Genomic DNA, 21,271 nt, shown 5'->3' on the forward strand with positions numbered 1-21,271 from the left:
AAGAAACCTGGGTTCAGTATAGGTGAGGTATATTTTCTCAAATGAGAAAATAAGTGATAGCATTTTAAAAAATAAGCTTTATGAATATAGTGATGAAGATCTATAACATTTAGAATACACCATTGTTTTCAGTAGCTGCCTTTGCTACACAGGCCTGAACTAAGGCAGGTATAATGGAAAAATAGTGCTACTTTTCTCAAGATGGTCTGTCAAGCAAAAGATTTCAAAGTAATATAATGAGCCTAATAATTAGACAGCTGGCTTGTTCTATGCTTGATAGATTGAGCTGATGAAAATCACCTTTTAGAGTGCATCAAATTACTTTCTTTTTACAGAATAAGAAGAGGATTCCACAAGTTGTGTTATCAATTATATTTAGCTTTATTCCCACGAAGAGCCCCACTCAGAAAAACTCATTCCCTATTTCAGCAAATTCTTTAGTAGAGATGGTATTCGCTTTTAAATAAAGGAAGATAACTCTTTCTTGTTTTGGCTGTTTAGGGGGTATCTTATTATTTAATACTTGAAACTATAAAGGCATAGAATCTCAATTATTGATTTGGCTTTGGCTTACTGTGTAAACCATTGAAGAGCCAAAAATCTGACTTTAAACATCTACACGTTTTCTTCTCCATTAATATGGATGTTCTACACAGTTGGTTTTTGCAACTTTAAAGCTAATAAATATAACAACATTAAAACATTATATATTATCACAATTTTAAGGTTCAGTGTCAAACACTGCTAATTCATAGAAGGCAACAGCTTGTAACAATGAATCATATAACTCTTCTATTCTGTATTGTTCAGTAGACGAAAACATCTGTCTGTAGTGGACTATCTTATCTGATGGGAAGAATACTCGAGGCTCTTCCATCAGTACAGACTCTGAGAGGAACTGCTTCACTAGTTCTTTTCCACTAGTCCGGGTGTCACCAACCATTAGTTCAAAGTGCTTCCCCACTGCATTTCGGTTCATGCTCAGCACCTGATGTTGGCCATCCTGGGCAAAAGTTTTGTTTAATAAGGCATAAAGCATGGCTTCTATGGTATGCAAATGTAAAAGTATCGGAAACAAAGATGAATTCTGAATTGAAAGTCCTGTTTTTTCCAGAACATAAAAGTCTGCTTTAGGTATCTTTGAAATGACTGAAGAAATCTTAAAAAAAAAAAAAAAAAACATAAATGAGCAGAAGTCATTCAATTTCATTGTTTGGGTCCCCTCTCTGTCCCACTTCTGTTTTTAAAATATATAACTTACGTTATATTGCTATTGACAATTTTGAAGTCATTGGAAAAGCATTTATAGAGGAGTCCAGACAGCCAAGTTCTGGTTATGGTTCTATCAGGCACAAGCTGAGCTAAGACAAGCCATTTAGTCCTCCTAAGTACTACACCTGTAAAATGGGCTCATAATTTCTAAAATCTATGTTGGCTTTAAGATCAGACAACTTAAAACTTTTATTAACCTTTTAAAAATTTCTAAAGTAGAGCATAGGGTTAGAATAACTAGCTTAAAATCAATCACCTCTGCAACTGAATGATCACATCAGATGCTTGATGGAACCAGTTTTAATAGGTATAATCAGAGTGATAATTATTGCCCATCTCAGCTTTCAAAGACTCAAATGAGAAAATAAGTGATAGCATTTTAAAAAATAGGCTTTCTGAAGTGTTGAAGATTTATAACATTTAGAAAAAATATACCATTGCTCTTTTTAGTAGCTGCCTTTGCTACATAGGCATTTCTTGAAATAAATGATTCAATTTTTAAGAAAATCATTGATGATGGAAAACATAATTGGAATGGGTAATAAATACTAAAAGAAAATCCATCCTTACTATTACATTCCTTTTAAGATTAAAACATTAAACTATACAAGGAGCTCTAGCAGGTAGGAATTTGGAGGTGTAACTGCCTTACCTCTTCTAAGTAGACAGAAGATAGGTATGTTCCTTTCATCAACTGGCAACATTCATTTTGCTTCCAGTCTAGCACTACCAATTTACGATCAAGGTGAGCCCAGGCAATTCTTCGAGTACCAAAAACAATGGATACGATACTATTAACTGCCTAAAACAAAAAGCCTACTTTAATTGCAAGTGTAAACTAATTTTGACAGAAAACAAATCCAAATTAGGTAATAAAAATACATTTACAGTTTATGAACTAAGAATTCTTAGAGAAATGCAAGAGAATTTATCAAAAGGTAACCAGTAACAGTTCACAGACAAAGAACCTTTAACTGTTCTCAACACCTAGCTTAAAGTAGGCACTTAAATACGCAAATGTTGCTGGGGACTGTGCTAGATCCTGGGAAACCAGGAACATAGCCATATATCATAAGAAATGCCACCATACAACGGTTACACTGTAGAAAGAAGAAATGGTCAGGGAACACTTACTGGAGGACTAGAAGAATGAATAAAATGGTAAACAGGAAGTTATTTCATCCAGATGTCCACATGGTAAGGTGGTTTGACACCTCAGGCAGTGGAATAAAGAATGCAACTGGGAAAAGGGCAGAGGGGTAACTTGCTTTATCCTGAGAGCTACAGAGAGCAACCAAAACATATAACATTCAGGCATGACATGAGATTTACATTCAAAAAGATCACAGCTTTGTGGAAGATGGACCAGAGGAGGCTAGACTAGAGGTAGGGATTTGTTCTAGGTACCTGTTACATGACAGAGTATTAAGACAGTGACAGTGAGAAGGATAAGAAACAGATTAGAGATAATGTGAATAGAACTGATGTGGGATGATCAAGAAGCCTAGGGCAAATCCAATTTTATTTCAGCGACTGGCTTCATTAATCAAGATGATGATAGGAGGCAGATAAACTTGGGAAGGTCAGGGGAAACAAGTTTTTTAATCTATTTTGTTCAGGCTGCTTCTAAGGGGAGGTATGTAATAGATAATTGGATATATGGATTTAACTCTGTGCCAAGTCTGGGCTGGAAACAATACAATGGTATCACTTCATTCCCACATGGTTCATTTAGTTATATGGACAAATTAATATGTTCTATAGATACAGAGGCAGATAAGCAGGAACATTTCATAATCCTCTCACTGCCAAAGAATGGATAAATATCCATTAAAGGCAGATTAGTTCAGATGCCCAGACATTTACAAAATATAGGCCTTCTTTTGGTTCTTAAGTTTAATGATCCTTGAGCTTTAGTGTGCATAAGAATTACTGAACCAGGTTGTCCACAGTACTTCATCAGCAAAAGACTTTTTTCAAGGGTTTTACTACATGATTTTCTCCAAACAAACTAAGTTTAGAACCTAGGCCTCTAAATAAGATATAACTCCACTATAATCTGAGTATAAATAATAGTTTTAGCCATAAGTTTGAATGAAAATTCAAACCCTGAAAAATTTGGTTCGAATATGTTTCAGATCAGCGGGAGTTCTATTAGGAGTCCAGATTAATGAAATCTGAAAGTTTTTTGAAAGTTGCTGTAATATTCTGTGTATGTATGTCTGTCTAGCTAGCTGTCTTATTTTTTTTCCTGAAAAGAGGGTCCACAGCTTTCAACGGCTTTCAGAAAGTATCTGTAATCCCTCCAAAATGGAAAACTCCATAAAAATTGTGATTATTATGGGATGAAAATATTTTATCAAGTAATGCAACATAGGACCCAAGTTCCTCCAAGGTTTAATGCTTGATGTGTCAAGTAATTCTAATATTCACTTTTTCAGACAACAAGGAAAAAGACTTGCCTTCCAAATGCTTTTTAAAGGGAGGATGGGGGCAGAAAATAACTTTAAATCCTTCTGGAAAGACAAATATAATGTTCTAAAGTCACTCCTTGGCCATAACCTATCTTTGCATCTTAATTTCTCATTACTCCCAACATAACTGGCAGACACAGCCAGATATCTCAATATTCCTCTTAAATAAACCTTGTACAGACCTACTTCTCTATGTCACTGTTCTTTCTAGAACACCCTCCTATATCGGCTTGCCTGTCTCTCTCCAAGATCCAAGCTGAGTTCTTCCAGTAGACTTTTCCCAGCAGTCACAGCCCAAATTAACAAACTATGTATCTTTCTTTGATACTGATCACATATTACTTTGTATAATAAGTTATCTTATAATATGTGTATGTCTGGGCCTACCAACTGGTGCCCAGAATAGTGTTTTGCAAAGTAGGTTCTCAAATATTTAGGTAGTATAACAAACATTAAGAAAAATGGTATACCTTAAGTCTCTCTCTTCCTATTTCTGGTTTGATGAGCTTTCTCAAGAGCCGGTTTTCCTGTGACTTTCTTTTTTTCCCTCCAGTCTCTGGACAAAGAATGGAGTTACAAACTTGAATGGTAGTTTTATACTGGAACAAGGGCACATTCATTAAACTCTCCAAATTCTGAAATGGCCCAAACTTTTCTCTGTGCTCTACAATATTGAGAGACTTTCTCCCACGAAGCAATTTGAAAGCTTCAAGTTCTTTATCAGATGCTGTATTCAACACATGCAAGATGGAAGCCTGCTGTTCTGAAGAGAAGAGCTTGTCAAGTTCATTTCCAGATTTCTTTGTATTTTCATTACAAAAAGCAACATTGGAAATAATTTTCTTAGGTGCAGTGGATTTTTTCCGACAGCAGGAATTTTGTAGTGCCTGGAAAACGGACGAGCGTGACGTAACTAGAAAACATCTCCACCTCCCTAAAAAGAAAATTTAACAAAATATAAGTTGGGATGTCCTACTTCCTTAGTGTTAGTTGCAGCTTGGCCAGAACCTTTGCAAAATGATATAGACTTTCCCATAATTTAACAACTAGTGGACCGAATTTTCTCCTGGAGAAACATCAATTTTAATTTTAAAATCATATATATAAACAAGTAATAGGGATTTCTGTTGTTTTTACTCACAAGAGATGTCTTCTGATTTTTGTGGATAAGTCTTAAGTTTTACTATTTAGAAGTCTTAAGATCATCAAGAAGCATGAATTTAAAGCAATGATTTCAACTCTAACGTTTCTGACATTTATTTTCACTAGTTTCTTTCTCTTCCGTTAGAACCAAATAAAATTAAATTTCTTAAGTTTATAACAAATGCTTTAGCTGAGTGGTATATTTAAGAACGGTTTTTATTTTCTCCTGCACACTTTTCAAGATTTCTACCAAGACTTCGTTTCTGCAAGCATAAGAAAACCCATATAAGGAACAATTCTGTAAAACCAAAGGAAAATCCCTCCCACACTGCAGCCACAGGAAAATAATAAGCAAGCGGCTGTTAGAATCTGAACCTTCGGTCCGCCGCCCACTGCGGGAAGGAGCAGCTCACGGACCCCCTACTCCAGGAAAGCATAGTCGCTCCGAGGTTCGGAGATCGGAACTGCCCGGTCAGCTCAGCTGGGCCTCCAAGAAGACTTGGACATAGGACCTGAAAGAGAATATACTCCAGGACCAGAGGCTAAGGGCAAACAGGAAGTTAGCCCGACATTCCAGCAACTCTACCTGGCGCAATGAGGCCACTAAGGACGTTCATCTTCCAAGTAAAATAACTACGTTCCCACAGTCCAAGCTTCCTCCCTGACTTCCGCTTCCTGCGTGCTTCATCCAAAAGCGCCCGGCCTTTCCGCGAAGAGTCTCTGGCGGAAGCGGCGTTCCGGAGCCCCGCGGGAGGTGAGTGCCCCTGAGCTGTAGGCGGGCCGCGACTGGGCTGCGGGCCTCCGGGTACCTGCAGAGGCTCTGCGCTGGGATCCCGTCTCCCTGGGGAAGGGCGGAGGGGGTGGGGGACGGGGTCCGCAGACTCATTCCACTTCTTCTAGGGAATGTTCTCGCCCCTACGGGCCCCTGACAGCAGGTGAGTCGAATCTCTGGGAAGAAAATGGCTAGGCAAGTCTTAAGCTGTATTTGGCAAGGTCCCTCCTCCTTCGGGGAGACTCCCTGAGTTTGTTCTAGGCTCATAAAGATTGATGAGCTCCATTAGGGCACTTCTTGGGGCGCAGAGAGCAGAGGCAGGTGGGGGAGCTTAGACGTTTACACAAATAGTCCTAATACCAGGTAGAATGGAATAACTGGGAGAGATGCAAGGTGTTTCAGGAACTCAGCAGGGAAACCGTGTGCAGATGAGGGTGCAGGGAAGGGCGAAGCAGGAGGAGGTGGCTTTGGCACTGGACCTTTACAGGGGGAGCAGTATTCCATATGGAAGGAAGGAGGGAGGTGAAGCCGGCGCTAAACTTGGTTGGGCCTTGAATGCGGGATGGAGCGCCGCCAGGTAGCCGGAAGCCACTGAGGCTTTCGTGGAGTCAGATTGAACGTGTGTTTCTAGGAAATTGACCTTATATAGAAGTGTGAAGCTGATTTGGAGGTTGAAGAGGCTGAGAGCAAGGAGAGGAGTGGGAGGCTGGTATATCTTTTCAAAGGACAGGCAACCATAAGGAACTGACTTGGGAGGTGTAAGGAAAATGTAAAAAAAGGATTCTTTCTGGAAGATGGGGGAACTTTAGCTAGTTTTGTGAAAAACAGGGAAGTCAGGAGAAAAGTAGCTTTTGGAGGGAAAGGTGGATGAATTCGTGTTTTTATGTGGAGGCAATGTCTGTGTAGATATTGCCCAGGAGATGGGGAGAAGGTAATTCATAAGAAGTACTCATGGGAATTCTAGGAATCCTGCCAATTACTGAAATAAAGAAGAAAGAAAGTCAATTTTTTGTGTGTGAAAAATCCTCCAAATCAATAGGAAGTAATTTCCTTATTCTACTTAATAAAATGTTGTGGGTTGAATTGTAGCCCTCAAAAGGATAGGATGAAGTCCTAGCCCTCAGTGCCTCAGAATGTGACCTAATTAGGAAATAGGATCATTGAAGACATAATTAAAGTTAAAAAGTGAGGTCACACTAGAGTGTGTGTGTGTTTGGGGGAGCTAATCCAATATGATTGGTGTCATTACAAGAAGACAACCATATGAAAGCGACCTGAAGATGGAGGCAGAAATTGAAGCAATGCACCAACAAGCCAAGGAAGGCCAAGGATCGCCAGCAGGTCATCACAGACTAGGAGAGAGGCATGGAACAGATTCACTCTCAGGAAGAACCAACCCTGCCAACACCTTGATTTCAGGCTTCAAACCTTCAGAACTGTGAGAGAATAAATTTCCATTGTTCTAGCCACCCAGTTTGCAGTAAATTGTCACAGTGGCCCTAGGAAACGAATACATGAGGCTGTAAGGAGCAATGTTGATAGCTGTTTTCGGAGATGATGTGGTTCACTGGTAAGATGCAACAAATCACTTGCTACCTGCACATCTTTAGACACTTTCTCATTCTTTCTGAGCCTCAGCTTCCTCATTTGTGAAATGGAGATAATGGTATCTGTCTTACATGTCTATTAAGAGGATTTCTTGTTAAAAACCGGATGCAAAGAATCTGACATATAATAAGGATTCAATAAATGTTAATTCCTTATTAAAGCATTACCTTTTATCGGGAGCTAATTATTAATGAGCTTGAGAGCAAACTCCCTCATTCCTCAGAGCACTCATTCAGAATTTGACTGGAAGTCGGAAGTGGTAGGGAAAGAAGCAACAATTATGCGTGATTTACTGTAAACCAGGTCAATGTGTTCAAAATGAAAGTCATCATCTTCCCCAAAAACCAGTTCCTTCTCACTTCCCTGGTTTTGTTGCCCAGATGCAGATATCCCTGGCTCCTCCTACTCCTCCATCATTATGTCTAGCTTGTTATCTAGTTTCTTTGTTTTTAAAACTTTTTTTTACCATCACCCAAGACACATTGATGTATGTGTAAAACAAATATTTCATTAAAAATACTTTGTGTTTTTACATATGATGTCCCTTGATATTTCCTATTTCATTTTTTTTTAAAGCACAGATCCGTTTTAAATCTACATAAGGTGGAGATGTTTAATAGATAGAGACGGAAGTCTGAAGCTAAGGGAGAGGCCTGTGCTGGGGTATAGATTTGGAAGCCATCAGCATATAGAGGACACTTTATCCCATGAAAATGCTGAGATGAGCCAGAGAGAGGGGTAATATGAGCAAAGCACAGCGAATGAAGGAGAGAACTCTGGGAGTAGAAATATTGTGAGTGAGTAGAGGGTTCAAATTTCCCACTGTCTCACCTCTGTGGCTTTGCACCTGCTAGACCCTTTCCCTTAGATGCTCTCTCCCTAAAATTGTCTGAATTCTGCTCACCTTTTAAAAGCCACCAAGGCTTTTCCCTGCCCCAAGAAGCCTCCTGTTTCCAAAGCCAGATGCAGACGCATCCTTCCCTTCTCTCAAGCACTGAGTCATATCTCCCTAGCAATATATACTGTCTCAAACTGTAGGGTTTTTTGTTTTGTTTTGCTTCTGACTACATATCTTTGTCCCCGTATTTGACTCTATACATTTTCCCAAGGTGATCTGGAAGCTACCAAGTAGAATATATCAAAAATCCATTCCTGGTCTCTCAACATTCCTCCTGGACACAGAGGGGTTCAGTAGTTGTACTGAAACTCTGGAGCCAGTCAATACCGTGTTTTAACCCTGTGTTCCAATCTCAGTACTAACAATATAAACTGGAGCAAGTGATGCCACTTCTCCAAGCCACTCCAGATCTCGCTAGTGCACAAGAGATGCAAGTCATAATTATATGCCCTATAATACCATAGTACCAGCACATTGCCCTATAGTACCAGCACATTGCCTGGTACATATAGGGATTCATTAAATGTTGAGAAGGTAAATTAATGATCATATATATATAACATCCAAAAGGTTAAGTTTATTTAGGAAAAACTAAAAATTAGTGTTCCATAAATTCATGACCTCGATCTAGGCAAACATTTCTAAAACATGACATAAAAAGCGTTAACTGTAATGAAAAAAAAATAGATAAATTTGACCTCATTAAAGTTAAGAATATTTGTTTATAATGAAAAAAATGATATAAATGGAGCCACTTTAAAATGGAGCTAGAGCTGCCATCCCATAGGAACTGCCTTGCACATCTTATTCCTCAAACCTTTGGAATGTTAAAGCAGAGCAAAATAACCTTTGAACTGGGCCTAAAGCAACAAGTCCCAAAGATATGTTTGCAAAGATAACAAGAAAGCAGGTATTATGGCAACCAGACTGATGACTACTGGACTGAAAATTAAAAACATTGTTTGGAATCAGCGTCACTATCTGCACCCATAGAAATGCCTTCCCTCTATTGATGTAATTGTTCCCCTTCTCTTTCTTATAAACACCCCTTGCTTTGTCTTCTAATCAGAACACTATTTGGGTTTCTGCCTGAATCAGTGGTTCCTGAATAGCTACTCTTTTTGGATCTCAAATGCTTGTTGCTTCAAACTTTGGTCTTTAATTTTTAGGTTAACAATTAAAAGATACCAGTGAAAGAAGACATTTGCAACACATATAACTAACAAAGAACTCATATCCAGGATATATTTTAAAATTTCTACAAATTAATAAGAAAAAGTCAGACAAACCAACCGAAAAGATGGGTAGTAGACTTGAACAGGTACTTCACCTAAAGAGAATATTCAAGTGATCAGTTAGCAGATGAAAAGGTGTTCACCTGTATTAATCATCAGAGAAATGCAAAGTAAAACCCACAGTGTGATATCAGTACACATCCATGAGAATAACTAAAGTGAAAATTTTTATACTGATAGATAAGTGGATCCAAGGATTGGCAAAGATGCAGAACTCACATAACATACATGCTGCTAGAAGTGTGAATCACTTTGGGAAACCATTTGGCAGTATCTATTAAAGTTGAACATATGTATAGCTGAGGACTCAGAAATCCCACCCCGGGTATATATTCAACAGAATGCAAATATGTGCACTAAAAGACATGTAATAATTCAACTGTACATAAATTGCCAATTTTCGACAGTTACCAAATGACAAAAATTGCAATTTCACATAGTTAAACCTAATAGAATATTTATAGAACCACTATTTATATTAGCAAAACTTGGATTAGCTCAAACATCAAAAGATTATACATATATTAAATAAGCTTCAGCTACACCCAGCAACATGGATAAATCCCACACACATAATATTGAGTGAAAGAAGCCACATACTTATATTCTCATACAAAAAAAGACAAAATAATTTATGGTGATAAAATTCGGGTTACGTTTGGGAACGGGAGCCTTTTGGATACTACTTTATGTTCTTTTTTGAGCTCTGGGTGCTAGTTCAACGTGCGGGCACTTTGAAAAAATTCATCAAACTGTACACTTATTATTTGTACACTTTTCTGTATGTTTGCTATACTTAAATAAAAGTTTAAACAAATAAAAGTTTAATTCTCCAAGCCACTTGAATTAGATATGCATCCTATAAGGTTTGGATGTTTGTTTAGTTCTCAAAGTCATTCACCTTCCCAAAAGTAGCCAAGACTGCCTTAAAGGGTGCTGATTCTTGCCTAGACCATTCAGGGCAGGGAACGCATAACTCTGGGATTGCTCCCCACAACCAGGGATATTTTGTGGAGGAAAGACAATTGATCCTACTAATCTTGGTCTGGGAGAAGTTTTAAAATTTTTTCTGCTTTTATGTTACATTTTAGTATTGCACACAATTAAAATTATTAAACAAATGATCAAAAGTAAAAACAGAATTCACAATTTGAAACCCAGAATCAGAATTCTTGGGCTCATGACCAACACTGCTACATATTATGTATGTGTGTCACACACGGTTTATTACTATAAGGATAGTTAGTTTTCTCTTTTGCAAAATTAAGCTCAAAGTACCACTTTTACAAGGTGGTTGTAAAAATAAAATTATATAAGTTGCAGGTAGAATAGAAATGGTATACAATGAAAGATATACAATTGTTATACAATTGATTATGTAGATTGAGATGAGTTGTGATTATCAAGAAGAAAATGCCTAGATGCTTTATAAAATAATCCTTTATGTAATTTTTTAGGTATAACTAAAGCAAACAGAAGTTTTATATTTTTTGAACCCAATTTTAAAACTCTAGTTCAATAAGGTTGCACCCCAATTTCAAATCAAATTTTCAATAGATGTCACCCTAATTCCTTTCACTGTAGTTGTAACTAAACCTCTATTACTAACTTATCACTCAGTGATCCAGGTAATGATAGAAAATGTAAGCACTCAGTTATCTTGTTTATTTAAGATTTATTTTATGGTTCTCCAGATTTCACAACTGGACTTTTCAGCTCTCTGCATCTCTGTCGGGTTGTTGTATTTTATTCGGAATGCAAACTCCCATAAGACGGACTGCCTATATAATGAGGCTCTCAATTCCACTCATTTCAACCAACATTTTTTTTATTGTCACAAATTTAACATAAAATTCACCATTTAACCTTTTTAAAGTGTACAATTTAGTGGCATTTAGTACATTCATAGTGTTGTGCAATGATCACTACTATCTAGTTCCAAAACATTTCCGATACCCTAACAAGAAACCTTGTACCCATTTAACAGTCATTCTCTGGCCTCCCGTCACCCAACCCCTGGCAACCACTAATCTGCTTCCTGTATGGATTTTCCTCTCCTGGACAGGTCACATAAATGGATCGACCATTTTTGGAGCCCAGCACTTGCTAGACATAAAGGGTACAAAGATGAATACATCAATCTACTCTTAACGAGATCACTGCCAACTGTGATGATTATTGTAATAGAAATATGCACATTGTGAGAACACAGATGAAGGCAATAAGATCAAGCTGAAGGAAGTAAAATTTGAATCTGGGCTTGGAAGCAGGAGTTTGCTAGGCCAGTGGGGGCAAGAGGGTAGTGTAGAGGAGGAAGGAGCTGGAGTAGGAGAGGGAGCAGCATGAGCAAAGCACGGTGGCGTGGAGTTGGACAGCACTGTGCTAAAAGGAGGCGAACAAAGTATATCCCAGACATGTTACCACCCCAGGGCCTTTGCACTTGCTGTTTCCATTTCCTGAGACACTTTTCTTTCAGATAGGTGCCTGGTTGGCTGGAACTCTTCCTTCAGGTCTTTGCTTCAATTTTTGGGAAAGGGGGAAATGTCCCCTTTTCCTCTTAGTTCTTCAGGCTGTTTGAATAATTCAAATGACATAAGATACATTAAGAGGAGAAATTAACTAAATTTAATCACATATGTATGTGTAGAGGTTCCATAAGATCATGGGGCTGGAGGACAAATCAGGCAGTTAAGACTTATATGTCATCTTGAGCTAAGGAGAAAGTGGGGTTGGCTTGGGACTTCAAAGGGGAAGAAGGAGATTCACATGGAGATAGAAAAGCAAATGTTTGGTAAACAAATGTTTGCTGGGCCATTTTTAACAATAGAACACAGACAGGACTTTGATCTAATGAGTCTTGCTGGGTTCCTCCCTATTACACCTATTTCAGATTAAACTAGAGTTATCTATAATGATAGTTCCCTTCCTTGAGTAGGATCTCTATCTAAATTTTTTTAGGTAGTAAGGGTAAAGGTCAAAATTTCTTCCTGAGTCTTTTGTATATTAAAAATAACCAACTTAAAATAATCAGTATCCTAAAGAGGCATATTTTAGAGTGGCGATTCTGCTTCCCTTCCAATATCCTCAGAGAGGGCTTCCTTGACCTCCTTATGAAAAGAGCATCTTGCATCCTTCTCTAACCCCTTATTCTGCTTTCCTTTAGAGCATTTATCACTCTAGTACCATAATGTATGTAGGTACATTTGTTTCTCTATTCATTTTCTGTCTCCTCTACTTGAAGGTAAGCTGCACGGAGGCAGGACTGTTGGCAGGACTGTTTGCTTCATTTATAGTTTTATCCCCAGTACCCATCACAGTGCCTGGCATAAAGTATGTGCCTTATAAATATTTAATGAGTGAATGAGAAAACACTTAGACAGTATTGCAGTGGGTTCTGAGCTGGTTCCTGCTGAAAACAAAATGATATTGAATATACAAACAAATAGGTAAACTCTATCAGATTCTTTTGCTTGGGTACTTGATTTTTCACTGTTTCACATGCCTGCCTGTGATTTATTTCCTTCAAAAAAGAAAACACTTTTGTGATCCTAAGTCTTCTCACTTTATTGCTTATTATTTTTTACCCATATTCATTTATTTGTTTACTTATCAAATATTTATCAAAATCCTGCTCTGTGGCAGGCAGGTGCTGAGGATATAAAGGACACCACTGACCTGACCCTGTCCTCATGAAGTTAGATGGGTAAGAGGGACCAGTAAGCCAATGAGCAGTTCCAGTGGAGTTTGATGCTTGAAAATACAGTGTTAAAGAGGTTTGCTTTAGGCACAAAGATGCTCATTACAGCCTTATGTAAAACAGCAAAAAAATCTGTCAAAAGCTATATGTCCAGCGACAAGGAAATATGCATGCCTCATGCAATGTTACATAGCCATTAAAATGAAGCATATGTAATAATTTGAGATATTATGTAAAGTAAAAAAGGATACAAAGTTATATTTAAAAATATTGTCCTGATCATATAAAAAGATATATAAAAGACTAGAAGGAAATTCATGAAAATGTTCATGAAGATTGATGGTGGAACTACTAAAAGCATATTAGATTAAACTGCATGACATTACTATTTTTGTAAGTCAGTGTCATATGGTTCAATCTAATATATTGATGAAAAGAGCCAAAGCAAGCTCGAGTCAAATCTCAGATCAAATGTATGTATCATTTAGTATGCATCATCCCAGTTGGGCAACCTTGGACAAATTTACTAAAATTCTCTCTCATGGCCTCAGTTGCTTCATCCGTAAAATGGGCATAAAATAGGCTATACCTCAGGGTTGTATTTAAGATTAAATGGAATAATGAGTGTAAGGGACCCGATGCAAAGCAATTCCTGAATAAAGGTGGCTATCACTGTGGATGGTGTTTAATTATTTTTATTATTATTATTATTCTTAAACTAACGAACAGAATTATTTAAATTTTCGAGGGAGCTGCGGACTATTCCCTGGGGATCTGGAGCCCAATCCAGGCCTGGGAGTGTGGTTGAAGGCTTTCTTCTAGCCCTGCTTGGCTTGAAAGAGACAGTGATCCTGAGAGCAGGGCAGGATGTTTGTGCTCTAAGAGACCCTGGGAGCTTTATTTACAGAGCACACTCTGCCCTAGCAGCTGCTGTTTGGACTGAGCCCACGAGGCAGGCCTGCCTCTGCCAACCTTGCCCCTCAAACCCTGATCCTTGACCCCCAAGCTCAGCGTCCACCTGGCCACAACAGCCTTTGGCATGGTGCTCTTCCCTTAGGAGCAACTTCTGGTTCTGGAACACAGAGCTGAGCTCAGTTTTGTTCCTGTCCAATACCCATGAGCGGGCTACAGAGTTTCTCTTTGTGGTGATAAAAAAGTTTTGACAATAGATAGTGGTGATGGTAGTACAACAGTGTGAATGTAATTAATGCTGCTGAATCGTACACTTAAAAATGACCAATTTTATGGTATAGAAATTTTAGCACAATATTTCTAAAAATGAAAAAAATAAATAAATAAATCCAGGAATGGGAGCACTAACGGAAGAGCAGGGTGATCCTCTAGGGTTTCTGGACATAACCTGGGTCTGGTGGATACTCTAGCAGGAGACCTGAATTTAGGTCCCTGTTCTGCCCCTTGTTTGGTTCTGTGATCTGGGGTAACTTAACTCCTCTGAGGATGACATACTACCCTCGGACGGCTGCCAAATGTGATCAAATGGTGGGAAACTGTAAAACAATGTAATTGTCAATTAGCATTATCCTTCTCTCTCTCTCTCTCTCTTTCCTTCCCCAGAAAAGAATGGACAGACAACATACAATAGTACTTTATTTATTTATTTATTTATTTATTTATTTATTTATCTATCTATTTTGCTCTTGATGCCTGCAATTCCATCTTAAGTTTTAGAATTCTGTTAAGTGGAAACTTCCAGAAATAAGGATGGGAAAAGGGTAAACCAAAAGAATCTCTCAGTCTGCCTTCTCACAGTAAAGGAGATGCTATATTTTCCTTTCGTGGGACCTCCAGGGAGGGGATAGTGAGACTCGAGGTGCCGGAGGAGAATAGCTTGGGTGGACAAAAGTGCACAGAACTGGGAGGACCGGGGTGCCCCAGAACCACCCCCAACATCACAGTTTTGCAATGGCATTGGGCGGCAGAGAAATGGTGAACTTGGACTGTCCTTTGTCTCCCTACTTCCCCCCTCTCCTAGCCTTCATACCTTAGATGCCTTTCCCATCTTCCTCCTGGGAGATTTATTTATGTTCCTTTTTTTCATCTAAAGCAGTGGAAATGAATCATCTTTCAGCTTGTTTGGTAAACAGCCCCATGCCCTCTGACCCTGCTGGGCTCTCTCACTGGTTCCTTTGGAGCTGCTCTTGGGCTAGGCCTCCCTGTCCCCACCTCCGCTCCAATCCTCACACCCTCCTGGCTGGTTATTTTTGGTAATGTCCCCCACCTACCCCACCCTCCACCACAACCCTGGGCCTGGAGCTTGACTTCCTTCACCCTGGGAAAGATGGGAAATGACACACAGCATTCCAAATGAGGATCCCACGAGTCGACCAGAGGAGCAGGGGAAGCAAAAGAGCCACTGTGTTTTGAGAGCTTTGTGCTCCACGTAGATGGATCTCAAATCCTCATTTTACAGATGAAGAGTCCAAGGCTCAGAGAAGTGAAGGCACTTGCCCAAGGCCACATAGCTAGTGAGTGATGAAGCCAAGATTCAAAGCCTGGATTCCTGGATTCATTCTATTATACTAGGCTGCCTGTGTATTTGTGTGTGTACATATATGTGTTGGATTGGAGATTCAGGCTAGTCAGCTACATCAGCTGCTATCCAGCTGATGGAAACCTAACATTTGTGTGCATAAAGCCACATGCATATGACAGATGGGTGTTTACCTACAGAGGGAATAGCAAATGTGTGTAGTGTGTGTCCTACCAGGAGCCCGTGGGGCTCTGGGAATGATGTCAAAGAGAGACATGGATAGGGTAGGGGAAAGGGATGAATAAAATGCCCATATTCAAGACCATCTAGGCCCTATCCACACCTCACAGTGATGGGACTTCACAGATAAAAGTGCCAAGGTGTGTCCACGTTGGTAAAACTACATTTCCTGGTGAATACAATCATGCAACTGTTTATTGGACTTCTAAAAACGTGCAGGTACTATTTCTAGGAGCTTTGTGGGAAACAGAAATAAAACTACTGATATCAGACTATCCAGTGTGGGCTGTGGGTTGCGAGGAGGAGGGACTAACATAAATATAAAATTAACTGATGCAAGGTAGATAGAAAGTGCTCAAGGCCAAAGTGATGGTTGGATTCTGTAACGTGTTCTAGGAGGACCACCAGCTGGAGAGATTACTCAAGGCTAGGTATCAAAGAGGGCTTCCTGAGGTGGTATTTGAATGTTTCTAAGTCGCTAAGTAGATTCAGAATCTACAACAGTAGAAAGCTGTAACAGAAGTTATAGAGCCTGTTTGACTTTCCAAGGAGTCCTGAGGCGCAGGCATATACCTTTATTCCCCTTCTACAGAGGTGGAAACCGAGGTCCAGTAAAGTTGAACAGGTTATCCATAGTCATGCAGTTAGCAAGAGGCGGGCCAGGATTTGACCTGGGGCCACTGGGGCCAACTCCAAACCCCACGCTCGGGTCGATCCGGGCCGGTGCCCGCCTTAGCTCAGAGCCAGAGCGGAGTCTGCAGAGCTGGGGCAAGGACCGGACGCGCCCGGGGAGGGGCGGAAAGTCGTGAAGGGGCGGAGCTGGCGGCGGCGCAGGACAGGCGGGAGGCGCTCCAGCTGGGTGCCACTCCACCTGCCCAGGAGGGACCACGGCTCATGGGCTGCCGCCGGCCGGGTGACAGCCGGGCTGGGCCCTGCTGAGCCCGCGGAGCCGGCCATGGGCGACCGCGAGCGCAACAAGAAGCGGCTGCTGGAGCTGCTGCAGGCGACGGGCACCGGCAACGCTCACTGCGCCGACTGCGGGGCCGCGGGTAAGGGCGCGGCGACGGGGGCAGCCTGGGACCCGGATCCGGACCCCGGCCCTCCACACCCCTCCCCTCCTCTTAGACCGGATCCCGCCCGGGGCCCTCGCTGGACCCGGCCGTGACCCTCTGACACCTTCAGAACCAGGCCCCCGCCCATTCATTGAATATCCGACGCAGGCCCCCAACCGCCCTCTTCCTAACTTCTTCCCCTGCCCTCCCAAACTTCGGTCCCTGATGTCTTTACTCCCGAACAAACCATTTCCCATTCCGTGGGACCTAAACATCCAACGCACTGAGGGGTCCCAGACCCGCGCTGGCGCCCCGGGTCTTTCCAGTGCCTCCTCCCTCGCCCCCAAGCGCGCCCTGGGTCTTCCTGCGTTTTTGCTCTACAGCTTTCGACCGTGCGGACGCCGAGGGGTCCAACACAGATTTCTCCACTTTGCATGCAGCTCTTCAGCCAGGCGCCTCAATGTCAGCCCCTCTCTTGGGTCCCGTCACTTCTACTTAGCGCTCACTTCAGCTTTCGCCCCCATCCCTGGGACTCTTTCCAAGACATTCCTGGTGGCCGCTGCTCCATGGCCGGTGGGATGACCAGGAAGGTTCCATCCATGCCGGTATCTTAGTTCACCCGACGTGGGGAGATGGAGAGAGAGAAGGGATTCCTGGCACGGGCAGAGCTGGATATCGCCCCAGGAATCCTAATTGCTCAGCCCCGCCTCTGCCAGCACCCCCAGCCCGGCCCTGGTTTCCTCACCCAGCTCTCCACTCAGCCCCTCTCCTGCCCTCTCGCCCCGCAGATCCTGATTGGGCCTCTTACAAACTGGGCATCTTCATCTGTCTGAACTGTTCCGGCGTCCACCGCAACTTCCCAGATATCAGCAAAGTTAAATCCGTGAGACTTGATTTCTGGGACGACAGTATTGTGGAGGTAGCAAGGGGTGCACATTAGAGTCTTGGGACAGCAGAGCTGGGGTGGAGGCGGTGGGCATGGCGCTCCCATTTTACAGGGAAAGAGACTGAAGCCCAGACGGGCCATAACTAACTAGCCCGTTAGAGCGGTAACTTAGACAGAGACCCTGAGTTCAAATCCCAGCTTCATCACTTGTTTATTTACAAGCTGGGAGGCTGTGAACTTGTTACAAGGTGTGGGCCCTCAGTTTCCACATCTATATTATGGCAATATCACTATCCCCTTCAGAGGGCTGCTGTAAGGATTAAACACAGGCTCAATGTAGGTACAAAGTAAGAACATCTGTTGCTGTTCTCATTCGCTGAAGTGCTGAAGTCCTGGACTGGAACAGACGTGTCCTGATTTAAGTATCCTGAGTCTATGGTCCTCATCCTGTCCCCTTCACCAGGAGAGGGACACTTTGCTCTCCTGACCTATGGAGGACATCTTCAGCCTAGATAATACCATTTTGGCCAGAAAACCTTCAGAGAACAGACAGTTCTAAACTGTGCTCATTGGCTGAGGATTTCTAGGGCTATTGGGGAAGCGGGCCCCTGATCACTGCGTTTCCAGCTCTGTGCCAGGCACTGTGGTAGACCACAGGGTTAGATGTTCTACTTATTCATTTGACACATAATTACTGTAAGCCTTCTATGTGCTGGCTATTAGGAGAGAGCAAGATAAAGTCGGTCCACATGGAGCTTCCATTCTGGTACAGGAGGACAGGAAACCAGTGAACCAGCACATAAACCTAGAGGTTATTTCTTTGTGTCTTAGAACTCTCCAGTTATTGTTTCTTCATTTTTGCGGATGAGATCCCTGAAGCTCAGGGTTAAGAATTGCCCAAGGGTCACTCTGTGAATAAATGGCACAGCTGGGATGTGAACCCTGCTCTGTTGGAATCCAAAGCCCATGAAAATTCTGTTATACAGTCCAGTAGCCCCTAGGGAGGGGGAGAATAGGGTTCACCCTATTAAAAACCTGACGTTTCCTCCCACACTGCCTTCACTCCGGATATGCCACTGCTGTTACTGAGTGCTGACTGTTGGCCAAGGCCATTCTTAACACATGTGTCTCTGGGTCCCTCTGGTGTCTAAGGGCCCCGGTGATCATCTAGACCTGGTACTCTATGGGGCCAGCACCGACTTCCAGCCTCCAGCTACATCTATCTTCTGCAGGCTTGCAGGGACTGTTGCTGGGGGTACTGGCCACCTGTGGAGGGGGTGGGAGAAAGAACATGAACTTTGGAGTTAGACAGGCCTGGGTTCAAATCTCAGCTCTCCATTTACTAGCTGTGTCACCTTGAGTAAGTCACTTAACCTCTCTGAGCCTCGGTTTCCTCATCTCTAAAATGGGGATGGTAATATTAAAATGGTTAAAGGGAGCAAATGAACTAATGTGTGGGAACTGTAATGTGCTCTGCCTCTTTGAGGCATGATTGTTACAGCACTTCATTGCTCCAGGCCAAGGCTTCCCAGCAGCGTGGTGACAGCCTGGTGGGACTTGTCAAACTCCAGTAGGAGTGTCTCCTGACTCAGACTAGGAGCCAGTGAGAACAATGGCCTTCTGGGTAAACTGGTTTCATTTCACATTTTTTCTTGCAGTTTATGACCTATAACGGGAACCTTCGGGTGAAGGCCAAGTATGAAGCCAGAGTCCCTGCTTTCTACTATATCCCCCAGGCCAATGACTGCCTGTGAGTATGTGATTTCCTGGTCCACCTCCCACACCCCACCCCAACCCCATCTCCTGGTCCTTATCTGTGGTGGTCTCCTCTATGGACCTGGTCATCAGAGGGATTCAGGAAAGTGTTTAGTATTGTCATGGAGAACACATAGACCTGGTTTAAGCTTCTCTCTACCTTTACTGCATGGGTTGTCACTTCCTCTCTCTGGACTCAGTTACCACAGGTGTGAAATGGAGCATTTTCTCTGTAATCTGCCCCATTTGCCTCTAATGTTCTCGTAGCCTACAGGTGGTGGCAAACTTGATAGGGAAGAGAAACGCCAGTATTCTAGTAGAACAAATGTGTTCCAGCTACTTCCTATGGAGTGTTATGCCTAGGGTTGTCCCAAAGCAGCTGCCTGGGCCCCAGATCCTTAAATAATAACCATAAAAATAATAGTAGCTGCTAATATTTATTGATCTTCCCCTGTATACTAGGCCCTGTGCTACATGCTTATGTGCATTAGTTGGCTGAATTCTCTCAACAACCGTATGAGATAAATATTGCCTTTATCCTCATGATAAAGATGAGAAACCTAAGGCTTGTAAAGGCAGAGTTGGGGAACTAGAGGACTGGGAGACTGTACCATGGTATTGGGAAAATCCGATATAATAGGAATGAGGGGAAGTTGAGGGGTATTGCGAAGCAGCAGGATGGTTTGATTCCTCTGGAGGCAAGGGGTCAGGTTTCTGCAAGACTGACTGCCCGAGCCCGAGCTTGTCTCCTAGGGACTCAGCCCCGAGGGCTGCTAGACAGCACCTTGTGTAAGTGGAAAGAAATGTTGTCTTTCCCTGGGAAGGCACAACCTCAGGGGAGCATGGCTCTCGGGAAGCAGGCTGCATTTCAGCCACCATTGTTCTCTAGCCTCTGCAGGATGCTTTTGGCAAATGCACAAATTATACAATTGTACCCAGTGGTCCTGCGAGTTCCCAGTACTTAGACGGCCCCGGGACTGGCAATACAATGTAGGGTGGCAGAGGAAGCACAGTTTTTGACTTAGAAGATCTTAATTTTGTTTCCTGACTCTACCATGACTTAGCTGTGAGAAGGTGGATAAACTGCTCCAAATCATGGCATCTTCATCTCTTAAATGTAGATAGCAATGCATGCATCGTAGCCTGGTGGTAGGGATTAGATGAGATAATTTATGTGAAACATCTCAAAGGTCACCCAAAAAGCTAGTTTTAATCCATTTCCCAGAGTCAGCTTTGGAATGCTGCCTGGGCCCTGACCCAGTTGAAGGACGTGCCAGGTTCAGCTTGAGAGGGCCTGACTCACCTTGCCTCACTGCTGCCGCTCAGCCCTTTGCTCCAAGGGGAAGGGAAGAGGTACTTGGTGAGCATTTACTACGTGCTGAGCTTTCTGCCAGCACTACATAGACACTACTTGTTGTGACTCCAACAACAGCCCTGCACTTTAACCTCTTTTAGCTGAATACTAATGGCCCCTTCCTCCCATTTCTAAAACTCCTCTAAATTCCCCACCTCCAGGACCAGAACTGGGGCCTCAGTTTCCATTTCCTCTTCCAGCGCTGATCCTATGGCTCGAGGTTCCATGGTGTGCTTGGTCACTCTACTCAATGTCACAGGGAGGACTATGCCATGCATTAGATAGGTCTTAGTTGTAAGTGACAAAAAAAAACCAGTTAATACCAGCTTAGGAA

The 21,271-nt window shown here is 42.1% G+C and overlaps 2 protein-coding genes across 5 annotated transcripts in view; one reads left to right on the forward strand and one right to left on the reverse strand.

The window, feature by feature from the left end:
* Positions 1 to 357: 357 nt before the first annotated feature.
* Positions 358 to 5,581, reverse strand: TEFM (transcription elongation factor, mitochondrial). The gene is made up of 4 exons (XM_016152506.2): positions 5,476 to 5,581; positions 4,217 to 4,680; positions 1,925 to 2,074; positions 358 to 1,159 (listed from the first exon to the last, which is right to left on the reverse strand). Exons 1-4 carry the CDS (start codon positions 5,504 to 5,506, stop codon positions 722 to 724), a joined length of 1,083 nt encoding a protein of 360 aa, XP_016007992.2. The 5' UTR covers positions 5,507 to 5,581; the 3' UTR covers positions 358 to 721.
* Positions 5,582 to 5,611: 30 nt separating this feature from the next.
* The window catches only part of ADAP2 (ArfGAP with dual PH domains 2), a 32,835-nt gene continuing 17,175 nt past the window's right edge, over positions 5,612 to 21,271 (forward strand). The window contains exons 1-3 of one of the 4 annotated variants that reach the window (XM_016152505.2): positions 5,612 to 5,643; positions 17,731 to 17,861; positions 19,487 to 19,578. In XM_016152505.2, the coding sequence (XP_016007991.1) occupies positions 19,490 to 19,578 (89 nt within the window). In that variant the 5' untranslated portion in view covers positions 5,612 to 5,643; positions 17,731 to 17,861; positions 19,487 to 19,489. Of the gene's footprint in view, positions 5,644 to 16,754; positions 16,940 to 17,730; positions 17,862 to 19,486; positions 19,579 to 21,271 lie in introns of those variants that run through there. The other 3 variants (XM_016152503.2, XM_016152501.2, XM_016152502.2) reach the window with 3 other exon arrangements.

The sequence above is a fragment of the Rousettus aegyptiacus genome, unplaced genomic scaffold (assembly GCF_014176215.1).
Source record: "Rousettus aegyptiacus isolate mRouAeg1 unplaced genomic scaffold, mRouAeg1.p scaffold_m13_p_6, whole genome shotgun sequence".
In the NCBI taxonomy this organism is placed as follows: Eukaryota; Metazoa; Chordata; class Mammalia; order Chiroptera; family Pteropodidae; genus Rousettus; species Rousettus aegyptiacus.

Excerpts from the sequence above, each read along its gene's own strand:
- TEFM (XM_016152506.2), bottom strand. The coding sequence starts at position 5,506 with ATGAACGTCCTTAGTGGCCTCATTGCGCCAG. Across the intron at positions 2,075-4,216 it reads TAGGAAGAGAGAGACTTAAG|GCAGTTAATAGTATCGTATC; the intron begins GTATACCATTTT and ends TTTTTGTTTTAG. Across the intron at positions 1,160-1,924 it reads CTTCTGTCTACTTAGAAGAG|ATTTCTTCAGTCATTTCAAA; the intron begins GTAAGGCAGTTA and ends TTTTTTTTTAAG.